The sequence below is a fragment of the Sardina pilchardus genome, chromosome 17, assembly GCF_963854185.1.
Source record: "Sardina pilchardus chromosome 17, fSarPil1.1, whole genome shotgun sequence".
Classification (NCBI taxonomy): Eukaryota; Metazoa; Chordata; class Actinopteri; order Clupeiformes; family Clupeidae; genus Sardina; species Sardina pilchardus.
Window position 1 is genome coordinate 9899884 of NC_085010.1, and position 14584 is coordinate 9914467.

The 14584-nt window shown below is 45.6% G+C and overlaps 1 protein-coding gene across 1 annotated transcript in view; it reads left to right on the forward strand.

Annotated features, from left to right (window-relative positions):
- ano2b (anoctamin 2b) overlaps nucleotides 1–12787 on the forward strand; it is a 101411-nt gene extending 88624 nt beyond the window's left edge. Inside the window, exons 22-24 of the mRNA XM_062517444.1 lie at nucleotides 3183–3364; nucleotides 11244–11349; nucleotides 12368–12787. Coding sequence (XP_062373428.1) covers nucleotides 3183–3364; nucleotides 11244–11349; nucleotides 12368–12787 — 708 coding nt within the window. The remainder of the gene's footprint in view (nucleotides 1–3182; nucleotides 3365–11243; nucleotides 11350–12367) is intronic.
- Nucleotides 12788–14584: the final 1797 nt, after the last annotated feature.

A 14584-nucleotide genomic window follows, 5' to 3' on the forward strand; every position in this document is an offset into this window, starting at 1 on the left:
TTAAGCCTTCCACTTCAGAACACAGGCCTTCCACTTCAGAACCTCAGGCCTTCCACTTCAGAACACAGGCCTTTCACTTCAGAACCCAGGCCTTCCACTTCAGAACTCAGGACTTCCACTTCAGAACCCAGGCCTTCCACTTCATAAACCAGACCTTCCATTTTGGAAACCAGGTATTCCAGTACAGAATCCTGGCCTTCCACTTCAGATCCCAGGCCTTCTACTTTGGAAGCCAAGGCTTTTCAGATCCCAGGCCTTTCAGGTTCAGAACCCTGGCCTCTCACTTCAGCACCTACGCCTTCCAGTTCTCTCAGTTTCAGAGGTTCCCTGTGAGGATCCCAATTAGGCTCCATCACAATCAAACCTGTTTTATTTATTTCACCTTTTCATTTAGTAGTTGTTTGTGGGGCATTATCAGTGCATTCAAACTCTTCAGTAGCTGTTCGTTGGGCATTCGTTATCAGTATACTCAAATTCTCCAGTACACTCAAGGTTGGAAGGTCAGGATTGCCAAGATCACCATAGCTAATTTTGTGATATCACAAGTATTCATGATTTGTAGGTCTGGCAGAGTACCTGTCTCCGGGTCACACAGAGTGTTTATGAGTCATTGTCCTGCTGATCCTGAGAGGAATGAATACAGTTCTTGTTCCCATAGTTCCCGTCATGCTCGGCTCAGTCTAGCGGCGCTTAAGATGTGGCGCAGGAAGAGCCGCTGTGGCCAGTCGGGGCTAGCCGAGCGGGCGGAACGTGCGCTTCTCCGTGACCCATTATACACAGCGGCTTTGTTCGAGTTTGCCGTCTGGCCGCCGATTGGCTCCTCGTGACTCTGGCGGCGGTTCGTGAGCGGTGTGTGTGAGGGAGGTGTGTGTGCTTGGGAGTTGGCAGGAGATTAAAAGGTATCAGCTCTGACCCCCGTGTGATCTTCACATCTTTACAGGAACTCTTGAGTTTGCGACTTGACCGTGGCTTGGTCTCTCGTGTCTCCCACTGCTGCCTCCAGTCCACGTGTGAAGATGGTGTAGCGCAGATGATTATGAAAAAGAACAAAGCAACACAACGTTGCTCTCCGACTAACAGATCAGAAGCATCAAAAGCATCAGCTCATCAATACCGCAGTGGTGTTTGTGGAGTGAGCAGCGTTTCGCTAATTACTTCTTATTCATATTACTGTCATTTCCCTACTATTAGCTGCGGCTTATACATTGATTTTGCTAAATTTCCTCAGCTATGAGGTTAATACTGTACATGGGGGCGGTTAATATGGTATTAATGTGGTTTTGTTTCTTGCATAAAACACAGTCCTGCGGCTTATACACAATGTGGCTAATACACAGGAAATTGCTGTAAGTTATTCTTCATATCCCTCATGAGGTACTGTAGTTAAACATGTATCTGGAGATGCAAACTCAACAGTTTTGGCCAACGAGAAGTCTGAATGATGATTGTGTGTGTGTGTGTGTGTGTGTGTGTGTGTGTGTGTGTGTGTGTGTGTGTGTGTGTGTGTGTGCGCGTGCGTGCGTGCGTGCGTGCGTGCGTGCGAGAGAGTGTGTGAGTGTGAGTGGGTATAATATACAAGTGTCTGATTTCATAAAATCGTTGTACTTAATTGTTCTGTCTTTGTCGCTGTTCGTTATCTTTGCTGTAGTTTACTCCCAGTCTGTGGACAGTTCATCATTCTTGACATGTACTGTAGTCCAGTGCGGGATTGTTATTAACAACTTACATATGCTGTGGTGGGACCAAAGCCAAGATCTATATTGAAGTGGTAATATTATAGTGCTCGGGAATTATTTCTCTTAAATTTCAGTTAAATGTATCCCAGAGTTTTTATGGGCTATTAATAGCCACTTAAAACTCCAAACATATGGCTTTTTATGGCCTTGAGTGTCATGTGTTTATTAATTGGGCTGATTGTAACAGTAATCCTACTCCTACTCTGCGTCTTAGTGTGTTTTCTGTTCTCTGAACCGGACGAAAGCCGGTCATCTTATTGTCCTCCCCTGGCTGTGTTTTTAGTCCTTTTTAATGGGCGCAATATAAATCAGTGGAACAGAACTGAGCTGACATTAAATGAAATGGGTCCGGATCAAATGAATGTTGCTGTCCGGCAGTCCGCCATGAACGCACACGTGCTGATGAAGCAAATGGTTCCGTCTGGTTCAGAGAACAGAGAGAACGTGCCACCTCCTTGTCTTCCTGTTTATCTTTTGTTCCAAATGGTGCTTTTTGTCTTTTTTTTTTATGTCGCTATATAGCTCAAATGATGAATAGAACTGAAATGAGATTGTTCTGGATCAAATTAGTGCTGCTGTGTCAGCAGACATATGTAGTGATGGAGCATGTTTGAAGAAGCTTGTTGTAGTAGTTAGTTGGGTGTTTACTGTAGGTTTTGTAAGTACGAAACACAGGTGTCAGGGTCAGCGGTTAACGGATTCCTAGCTGCTGCTTTTTGGAGTGAATTTGGGGGATTTTTTTATATTTGCTTGGGTTTTATGAGAGAGTTTTCATTTTTGCTAGGGTTTGTTACCTTCGCTAAAGAGGTTGTTTTCATCGGAGTTTGTTTATTTGTCTGTCTGTTTGTGTGTTTCTTTGGGAGAGGGAGGGGTTATGCCTTTTAATGATGGTATAGTAGAGAGAGATAGGAAGTGAGTGGGAGAGATTTTTGATTGGGGTGGGATCTGGAAAGGACCACGGGGTGGGAATCGAACCCGGGTCACCAGTGTGCGGTGCAGATGCCCCAGCCAGTCGCGCCACTGCTGGGGCCTGTTTGTGTGTTTATTTGTTTGTTCGAAAGATAACTAAAAAAGTTATGGATGGATTTCGACAACATTTTCAGGGACGATTTGAATAGACCCAAGGAAGAAATGATAAGAAGCGATTTTGGGAGTGATCCTTATTACCGTCTGGATCCAGGAGGCGGTTATGTTTTCGCTTGGCTGAGGTTTGAGATCTCTGAGTGCTTTTCTAGTTTAAGTTTGTGCTCCTTGAACATGTCTATGATAAGTTACATATGAAGAACCAGACAAACAGTTTTCAAGGATGAATGGGTGTAATTGCTACAGAGAAGATTTTTTTTTTTGCTCTTGTTCTGTGCTGTTGTCCTGTCTGTATTCTTCTCCCATCCAGGCCTTTGTGATCTCATTATATGTTTTTTCCATCTTTATTCTTCTCCCATCCAGGCCTTTGTGATCTCGTTCACGTCGGACTTCATCCCCCGGCTGATGTACCAGTACACGTACAGCGACACGGGCACGATGCACGGCTTCATCGACCACACCCTCTCCTACTTCAACGTCACCAACTTCAGGCCCGGCTCCTCGCCCCTCTCCACCCAGAACGAGCGCGAGATCACCGTCTGCAGGTTAGTGACCACAGCACAGCTCAGTGCTCACCTAGGAAGCAGATGTTTTTTTTTTTTTTTTTTCATATTTATGTTTTAATTTGTCCCTCATACTTTCATTTATTATTATTATTATTATTAGTAGTAGTAGTAGTAGTAGTGGTAGAAGTAGTGTTATTTGTTTATTTATTTGTTTGTTTATTTATGCTAATATTTGTTTGTTGCTATTGTTTGTTTTTGGATGATGCAAAGAGCATTGCGTTGTCGTGTGTATGAAGTGCACTATGCAAATGTAACGTCCAGGCCCTGCCTTTGCCCTGCTTCTGATTTCCTTTACACTGAGACTGAGCGGATCTTCCAGGAAAGTCACTTGTAGTTTCATGCCCACTATTCCATATCAGAATGGCTGCTTTGAATCAGGCCTGTTCCACTAGTGAAGAATCACGTGTTTGCTGATGGCCCTGTTTTGGTTGTCTTTTAGATTTACATTCGTTCAACCTCGATTTATTCTCGGGAGATCATTCAGGGTAGTCCTCATTTTCAGTGATGCACAAAAATCAACGTTGATTCAACTTTGTCACCTTTGCGCGGAGTAGGCGTACAAAGCCCAAGATAATACAAATAGCACATGGTCAGTCGGTAAGATGTGGCATTATTTACAGACAAAGTGCAGGAGAGGTCCCATTTATGTCCGTATGTGTTTTACATTGATATTTTATACACAATAAATAGTGTGTTTTATAGTCGTATATTTTTCTATATTTATTACATGCCTGAGTAGTGAGTACAATTTAAGCTTTTGTTTATTGCGTTTTATTAGCACAAGAATAGCATTAAGTGGGTGAATACATCTGGATTTATATGCAAGCATTAAATTGGGTAACGGTTTATTGCCCATAAATGGTGCCTACAAAAAGGCCTGGGCAGATTTTTACCTTAATCTGACTTGGATCCATGTAAAAGCTGCTACTCACTCAGCCAAGTTCCACCTTAATTTGGGGGGGGGGGGGGGTCTGGAAGCTGTTTGTGACTGTCAGAGGATAATGTTTCGCCCTGAACAGCCAGTCGTTAGGTCACGGCAGGAGGGAAGAGGTCAGCTATGCCTCCAGGCAGGCAGGCTGGTCCTCCCAGTCATTTAGCTAACGAGCTAACGACCACCACAGCCCACCGCACCGCAAAACAGCCCACCCCAACAGGCTGTAACCCGACCCACTGCAGGTGGCAGAAAAACTCCCTGAAAGCTCCAGGGTATGGAATGTGTGTGTGTGTAGAACAACGGCAATGCTTTTGACAGACTTTTATGGTGTTTATGGTAAAGATTTTATAGGCATTTGTTTGTGTCACATAATTCAGAGGCTACTTTCACAGCCTATAGTGCTTTGCACAAACTAAAACTATTCTTAGCACCAAATCAAGAGTCCGTAAGCCATGCGTAACATACATTTACGAGTTTGATTTTCGAGTTACAGGGCCCTGGACAGAACCAGCTGATGATTATGTCACTGCATTTCACCGTGTGTTTTACAGTTGTATGGGACAAAATGAGAGTCATTGAAGCCCACATGTGAGCAATGAAGAGATGATGGTGTGCTAGATTATTTCCGCTGGTAACACACACGCACACACACACACACACGCAGGCACGCACGCACGCACGCACGCACGCACGCACACACGCACGCACGCACGCACGCACGCACGCTCACACACACACACACACACTCACACACTCACACACACACACAATAAGATGGTGCTGCTCTAGATTATTTCTGCTGCACACTCCACACGGTAACACACACACACACACACACACACACACACACACACACACACACACAGCCCACACTCATAAGAAGATGATGCTGCATGCTGCTCTAGATTATTTCTGCTGCACACTCGACACGGTAACACTGTAGTGCATGAGAGAAGCCAGGGATTGGGTCATACATACTGCATGATGACATCCTCACACACACATACACACACACACACACACACACACACACACACACACACACTCTCTCTTTCTCTCTCACACACACACACACTACATTTGAGAGGGAAAAAGTATGTCGTCATGCTGCTTATTTTAGCCACTCCGGGAGGCGCAGGAGGGGGTGGCAAAGGCAGGTCTAACGGTCGGACCACTCGCTCGCTCACTCACTCACTCTGAGGACCCACTTGTTGTGCCTCTCCCTCCGGGGCGAGCTTAAATGTTTCATCAGATATCAAAACAGTGACCTGGCATGTCTAAAGCTGCCTCTGGCCACAGCCACAGCATGACCTGAGAGAGGAGAGGAGAGGAGAGGAGAGGAGAAGAGAGGAAGAGAAAGAGGAGAGAAGAGAAGAGGAGAAGAGGAGAGGAGAAGAGAGGAAGAGAAAGAGGAGAAGAGAGTAGAGGAGAGAAGAGAGGAGAGGAGAAGAGAGGAAGAGAAAGAGGAGAGAAGAGGAGAAGAGAGGAGAGGAAAAAGGGATTGTGAGAAGGATAGAAGATAGATGGATGGGCTACAGAATAGGGGATGTGAGAAGGATAGCAACACAGATAGATGGATGGACTACAGAATAGGGGATGTGAGAAGGATAGCAACACAGATAGATGGATGATCTATAGATTCTACAGAATAGGGAATATGAAATCAAAGAACCGGCCTCTGCTCAAGTACTGTAGCTGTTTTAGCTTCAACTGGACTCAATTAAATGTCCTTGGCATTGTGTGGAGTACAGACACAAGGCCAATGACATGCAGTGTCTAACCAGACTAACCAGAAGTACAACTTCACTAGTTCACATTTGGAATTTTCATAAAGTCAAAACTCATAATGGAAGAGCATGTTTGGCGAAGTCTTCCGGTTTCTGCCATGCACCCCTTTATTCTTTAACTATGGAATGTTGCAAGAGGAGTATCGCCAATGCTGCAACTGCGGCCAGTAACCTCCGTTTGTAAACGCCATTAAGTACATGTACAATGTACTATACAGTGTATGGTACAGTTTACAGAAAAGTGCAGGCATGAATAAGCACTATATCTGTGATGGTTATATCTTGCAATGTGTACAGTGTTTACATACAGCGGCAATCCCCGGCGGTCGCTATACCAGACGCGACAGTGGCGCGTACTGTACTGTACGTTTGAAAAAAATAGACCAGTCTTCTGTGTTGTTGCCTGGAGTTGAAAGGATGGCCTGTACGATAAGCACTCAGCTGGCTGCACATACACCTGGCCACCACAATCGAATCTTATAGCTGAACTATAATACCAGGCACCTACTGTCAGGTTAGGTTACGCGCCGACCTCTGTGATGTCAATGACCTAAGACTTCTATGTATACAGATAAACCCCGGACTGTCTAGAGGAAGGGGGTCAAGTCTTCCCAAAGAATAACCAGGCTTTTTAGTACATAAGAAGTCAGTGGAACATCAAGGCCCTGACAGTTAACTCACGCGTAAAACATTCGGTCTCAGTAAACAGCTGAAACTCAGGTCATTTATAAGAGGGGCTTAGTTTCAAGGCTTAAACTAAGACTCAGAAAGAATAGAAAAGAATCACAGAAGAGAGACGTTATCTTTACCATCCTGTTTGGGAAGTGGTAGCCTCATCCCAAAACAGAATACAAGCTGAAAGAATCGGACGTTGGATTAAAATAGTTTTATAATTCAGCATTTTTAAATACAGCAAAAATGCGGCACAAGACAGCTTGTTGGTTACAATATGTAGGAAAAAGATAATTCCATTTTGTGGTGAGAAGGAAAAACGAAAGAAATTAATCCAATAGTGTCGAAAAAAGCAAAAAGTCCAAATGAATTCTCGTTCAGTGATCTCCCTTGTCCGGGTGTAAGGCCACGAGCAGCAGGTGGATGATGCGGAGTTCCGATGTTCACTGGAGCACTAAGTCCCGCATACTTGGTTTCGCGACGACGTACGGAGTTCACATAATAACTATCAGGAGCTACAGAGTAACACAACACGTAAGACGAGGAAAGAAGAAGAAGCAGCCCCGGACTTTAGTTGACCTGCTTCTTATAGTCCTCATTTTTCCGTGACCCCATGGTCCTCCCCTACACATTCCTGGGGCGGTGCCCTCTTCACAGAACTCATGGAAACTAAACTTACTTCAGAACATTCTAGACAGTCAAAGGCACACATCTCTGGGTTACAAAGCGGAGTTTTACATACATTCAGTGTTGACGAGAACATTCTAGTTGAGACAAGATGCATTCAATACCGGCATTTACAGGTTTTAACACACAAACAGTTTACATTTGATAGCAGGCATTACACATTAAGATGTAGCATGCATATTACATTCTATTGAGAGTACTTGGTTACATTCAACAGTGTAGGCTACTTAAACATGTTGGTTGGTTACGTTCAAACATCGTACACATTTGCGTTCGTATAAGAAGTATATTTGTTGCATTCAGGATTATAAGTATTTCATTGCATTTGGTTACATTGTCGTGGTTTATGTAATCGGGTAAGAAAGGCATGTCTTTATTGAAGGCACGTAAGTCGTTTAATAGGATTTTCATACATTTTTATTTTCACATTTTTACATTCCCCAAAACCCCATATCTAACGTAACACTTCTTGTATGTTGTTATTAGTCAGCACTTTCATATAGCATAGGCTAACATTTTCACGTTGTTCAGTCATTCTGTCGTTTATTGCATAAGAATTTCATAGCGTCATGCTTCCAGTCTTCACAACTTTCAGTCTCACACGTTCTTCATCACCAAGTGTTCATTTCAGTCTTTCGGAGCTATTTGTTCAAGTAGGCCTAATCACACACACTCTTCAACAGTTACGCACATTCCTCCTCTTTCATTCAAACTGGCGCACTTGATTCAATAGTGGTTAGCGGGACAACAGTGTACTATATGGTGTCTTTTACGTTACTATCCAAATCTACCTAAGCATAGTTGTCAAGGCAGGTGTCTCTGCTTCAGAGGTCATCTCACATCTGGCTGATTTGCGCTGACGCAAAAGCAGCGAAGTGGGCGCGAATTCACGCATGCGTCCGGTGCTCCATGGGTGGGGCCTAGGAGACACGACACTTCTAAAATAGATTTTACGCATCGTTAACGGAACGCTTCAGTTACGCAGTGCAGCTCCCCTGTAATCTCCTCAACAACCATGATTATGATGTGTGCCATTGTGATGGTAATGTCCATCTTCATTTCTTGAGGTCACAAACTGGATAGATGTATGCCAAATCAAATCAAATAAGGTCAAGTCGCAGAGCTGAGCTGAGAAAGCCTGCTGGAATCACGTCACATGCGTTAGCACAGGGGCTGAGGGCCTATTTATTTGAATAGCCCACCATGACACAATCCCCCAACTATCTGTGTGTGTCCGGGCCAGGTTCTGCTTCCAGTTGGCTGGCAGGCAGTTGAGCGTTTTGCTTTAAGGTGATCGTTGCATGTTGAAAGACAAATGGACATGCCTCCGATAGTCTCTGAACAGTAGTTGACTGTGTAAATGGGCTGTCAGACTGCAAGTGTTGCTAGAGATTTTATCTGGATCACGTGTTTGCGTGTTACAGGAGAATGTATCGCAGGCGTAGACGCTCAAAGCCATGTATCGAAGGCGTTATGCAATACACTGCATGTGTATTTGCGCTCAGTTTGAGTTCAGAGTAAAAGTAGATTTAGAAGAATGGGCCATTTTTTTTTAATGTACGGGACACACCACCATGATGGCTGGTGTAACCAGTTCCTTTGATTACAGTGGAAACTATTATTATTATTCATTATTGCCACACTTTCTTTGGAAGACCCGCTGTGGTGGCCTTCCTGTAAGTCGCTGTTTTGTCAACACAAAAAGCTTTCAACTTTTCATCAGAAGATCGTTACTCATCGAGATAGTATCAGCAATCATTGAACCTAACCCTAATTACAAGTGTCACTTGGTGAATGCACTCATGCTAAAGTAACTGTTCCTTGTGTGTGTTTTGATAGCTGTTGCATTTGCGTGCCTGGCTTATTGCTCTTCCTGTGAGGCGGGTGACAGGAATGTTCTCCTGTCCTCTTCTCTGTCGTGCTTCTTCTCTTCTGCTAAACTGATGCCAGGAGGAACCAGCACTTCCAGTTTTTAAATTAAATACCGTAATCGTAGTCACAGGGGGTGGACAAAATGTCTGAGGGAGAGAGAGAGAGAGAGAGAGAGAGAGAGAGAGAGAGAGAGAGAGAGGAATGGAGAGGAGATGAAAGTGTGAGAGAGAGAGAGGGGTGGGGACTGGGTAGTCTTTGGTTAAAGATAGAGAGAAAGATGGGAAGGAATTGCGAAAGAGGGTGAAAAGATAAAGCTTCGAGAGATGGCAGGGGATTAGAGAAGGAATGTGAGGAGAGAGAGAGAGGAGAGAGAGAGGGGGGAGAGAGGGAGAGAGAGAGAGACAGGAGGAGAGACACACAGGAATGGGCCGGGGCACCCTCACAGCCCCACAAGTGTGATGTTTGAAGCCGGCTGCGCTTACTGTACCTCATGCACAGGTCGGCTCCTTTAAGGCCGAGGGGCCTTTAGGGGTGCTGGGTGGGGGATGGTGGGGTGTAGTGAGGGAGTTAGGCCATGCTGTCGTAGCGAGGGCAGGGGGGGGGGGTTCTGGGTCAGAACTGAGGAGGAAGACCCAGGGGACAAACATGTGTTTGTTTACAGAGTCTCAGACTGGGATCCGCAGGGACACAAAGGGCAGAGATATACTGGACTTAGAGCCACTACATGCTGCGTGTGTGTTGTGTGTGTGTGTGTGTGTGTGTGTGTGTGTGTGTGTGTGTGTGTGTGTGTGTGTGTGTGTGTGTGTGTGTGTGTGTGTGTGTGCGCGTGCATGAACACTCGTACACATGCGTGTTTACATTTTGATACAGCACAATTCCGCTTGTTCCGACATCTAAAATAGCACCAAACACTATACAAATTGAATAATCTCAGTCTAGGCCTTCCGCTCCATATTTGCACTTTGTCTCTGCTGCCCAGCCATGTCCAAAGAAGGAGTCCGACCCACGGGATCTTTCTCTCCCAAACGAAGATGGCTGGCTATCCCAGGGAAACGAATACCCGTTTCTCAACATTCCTCCTGTTTTACTGTATAAGGCAGTGAAGTCTGGGGCCTAGTCCCCCTCTCCCCCTACAACCCCTGAATCCGTACCCCTCGTAATTCAATAGAGATAATGAATTGTCCCCCAAGGGGATGGTTTCCGCTGTCGTCCTTTTTTTCTTGTCTTAATCTGGTTCAGTCAGTTGGCAGAGGAGCGTGTACTCATATTTGGGGCTTGTTGATAATGGTGGACAGCTTTGAGGTTTGTGTCGGAGTTCATTTTGACATGAAGAGGGGGGGCACTGGACATGCTGCACACTTGCAGCTGGAAATGATCTCATTTGGGGGGGGGGGGGGGGGTTATAGACTATCTACTGATTCTCAAATCATAAAGCAAATTTCACCTTTCTGCTGAGAGCAATTTATGCTCAAGGTTAGGGTTAGTGGTTGGGTCGGTCTGGGTTTGGTTAATGTTATGCTGCTCCGTAAACTACTACATAAAAAGGCTGAGCTTGAGTTTCCACCAACCATCTGGTGGCCTCAGTAGGCAGACGATGCTATTAGTGGAGCTCCTGACAACAGTAGGGCATTGTGTGCTGTGGCTGTTGTTCATTGTGAAGGGTCCCTTTAGAGATAAAGTGGAGCATGTGCTTCCCATGTTTTCACACCTATTTTTGTTGCAAGTCAACACCAAGATGTGTTAATGTCTTCTGAGAAGCTCCAGAGTGTCCTTGTAAATTATTTAAACCTGTTTGTGTGTGTGTGTGTGTGTGTGTGTGTCTGTGTGTGCGCGTGTGTGTGTGTGTGTGTGTGTGTGTGTGTGTGTGTGTGTGTGTGTGTATATTCTCCTCTTTTGCCCTCTTAAGGTATAAGGACTACAGGGAGCCTCCTTGGTCTAATGATGCCTACCAGTTCTCCAAACAGTACTGGTCCATCCTGGCTGCCCGACTAGCCTTCGTCATCCTGTTCCAGGTACAGACTGCCATCTCATCAGTGGAGAGTGTCTGTCTTTCACATCCCAGATATACATTCCCAGATATATATATATATATATATATATATATATATATATATGTATTTCAGCCATCAGTTTATTTCAGTCATCAGTTTGTTTCACAACTGATAAACACAGAAGTTCCTCTTTTATTTCAAGTTTTCAAGTTCCGATACTATTCCGAATGAAAAATGTGTGCCGTCTGTTTACATGGGGTACGTTCTATTCCAGTCAGCTGCTTTCCAGTCAGGTGTCAAGCGCTTTAGAATCTTTGATCGGAATTGCCGTTGTTGCCTACTTTTCATTGATAAGATATACTGTACTGTAGAAGTCACCACCTCTTTCATTCCGATTAAAATTCTGATCAAATCAGGCATTTTTATTCCAATTGAGGTGTTTTATATGACGATTTGTTATTCCGCTTCTAATCGGAATAGAAGTGTGCATGTGACGGTGGCTACTGTCACTCTTCATGCGGCAATGAGCCTCCAGTGAACCCATCTGGATTAGTTCTTGCTGCCTGCCTGATGATTTCAGACAGGAACTATTTCAAACCGTCGTTAGCTGTCTGGCGGCGTTAGCGCTGGTTGGAGGCGAATGGTGTTTGATAGTGCTTGATGCGAGGTATTTATGAGAGCAAGCCTGGTGGGCTCCGCACAGAACTGCTTTGTTCTGACAAACTGCCTTTTATGAAGCTCATGACATGCCTCTCACTGATGACTGATGACTACCTCTGACTTTGTGAAATGATATATATCTTACGTGTGTGTTTGTACTGTATGTGTGCAATGTCTGTCAGCTCTCTTTTTTTCTTGTGTGTGTGTGTGTGTGTGTGTCAGTGCTAAGACGGGTGTAGTCAGAGCTCCACCAGGTTATTACAGCCTGCATGCCCGATGTATTTGCCGTCATCAGTGCTAGCAGATACTAGATTCTGAAACTCTCCTGATGGTGTGTGTTGTGTGTGTCTTTCCTGCGTTGTGTGTGTGCGTGCTGCAGAACCTGGTGATGTTCCTGGGCGTGCTGGTTGCCTGGGTGATCCCGGACGTGCCCAAGGACATCAGCGAGCAGCTGAAGAAGGAGAAGACGCTGCTGGTGGACGTCTTCATGCGCGAGGAGAAGGAGAAGCTGCAGCTCATCCAGAGCCTCTTCTCCATGGAGGCCTCCGGCCACGGCCTCCCCCACGCCGCCCACACCCAGCTGGCCCAGCTGCCCCAGCTGCCCGCCGCCCTGCGGCAGCCTCCCCTCCCCGGCACGGGCCCCCCGCCGTTAGCCGCTACCGCTACCACGGGCGCCGCTACCGCTACCGCCACCACGGCTCTGCCCAGGCCCCGGGCACGGGCCGCCAGCTTCAGCCAGTTCACCCGGCAAGCGTCCACGTCGCCGCGCAACGAGGCGGCCAAGCACACGGCCGTGTGAGGGGGAACACGGAGAGGACAGGAAGTGGCGAGGACAGGAAGTGGCGAGGGCAGGAAGTGGCGAGGGACGAGGGACGAGGGTCCGGTGGGAGGGCAGGAGGGAGGGAGGGGAGGGAGGTGTTGGAGAGTCTCCAGCGTTTACGAGATAAGAGTAGGAGCTTTGTGTTTGGGTGGAGGGAGGGTGGGAGGGGGTGGTAGAGAAGGGGGAGCTCTGTGTGTGTCTTTGCTGGTGGTTAGGGGGTGGGTGGGGGTAGGTTGGGGTTTTAATAGGCCTCTTAGACATGCAGTAGGTGGCGCACTACAGGCTGGAAGTAAGTGGGTGGGGGGTAGATGGGGGGCATGACCCCCCCTGATCTTTGTTCAGCACACGTGGTCATGATGCGCATTAGGGGGCTGCCGTTGTTCGTCTCTTTCTCTCTGTGTCTCTCATCTGAATGTGATCTGTTGCGTTGTTCTCTTTTCTAAACGTGTGGCGCGCGAGGGCTGCTGGCCCCTCTCTGGACGCTTATAGGACCTTCTAGTATCCCCTGGGGACGGAGGGACACACACCTCTCTCGTTCCTGGTTGGCGCTACGGAAAAAAAATGATAATAATAATAATAATGATAATAATAATAATAATAAACATGGCTTCAGTAGGGACTGTTGGCAGAGACAATCATCTCATTGCACAGTTAAGTGTTTTAGATCTCAGAAGAACTGCACTCAAAGAGTCTCGGAGGAAGGAGGGTTGGACAGTCATCCTTCATCCAAGGTTCATTTTTCACTTTTTTGTTTTTTTTTCCGGATCTTTCCTTGAACTGCCGCGAATGTGGAAGCGGCGGGTTTCAGGCGTTGTGCAAGGATCTGTCATTAGAAGAAACACACACACACACACACACACACATGCACGCACACAACCACAAATACATCTGGTTCATAGGTATGCAGCCACATGCAGAACTAAACACAGACACATAATCACACACACACACACACACACACACACGCACACAAACGCACACACACACACACACACACACACACTCACGCACACACACACAAACTCTGTCTCTCTCTCTCTCAAATAAAAAAAAAATACACAGACACATAAGCGCACACACACACACACAAACACACTCACACACACTCATACAAACTGCTTTTGCACATTTCTCTGTAAAGTTCTTAAGAGCAGCCGATGTACGACGTATCATTTTCTCAGGAATCAGCATCTCTTTGTGCTTGTTTATGTTCGGGATTAGTACATACACTACGATGTCCATTCGGTTCTAACAGAGCGATTTTTATGTATTAAACCCATCAACAAGTAAATAAGGGAGATGATAAGCAATGTTTACTTTGGAATAGAAACACCATTGTACAAACAGTAATAATATATAAAAGCTAAGGTGTGGCAAACCCTGTCACAAGGCTGATATGCTTTGTGTCATTGTGTTTTTTTTTGTCCTTAATCTACCCAAGCATCTATCTCTCTTTTTCTCTCTATCTTTCTATCTTGCTCTCGCTTTCTCTTGTTCTTTCTCTCTTTCTTTCTTTCTCTTAGACCCTCCATCTCTTATACTACTCATAAAAAAGTAGGGATGTCTGGCTTCCGGGTGAAATGTAATGTTTCAGTATAGAAAGTGCTGAAAGGTTGACGTTTTGGACATTTAAAAGTGTAGCATTAAGTTCACCTGTAAATGTTATTGTGGATTTTAGGTTCATCCTGAAATTTCACCCGGAAGCCAAATACCCCTGACTTTTTGTGAGTAGTGTGTACACACACACACACACACACACACAGCACAAAAATGTAC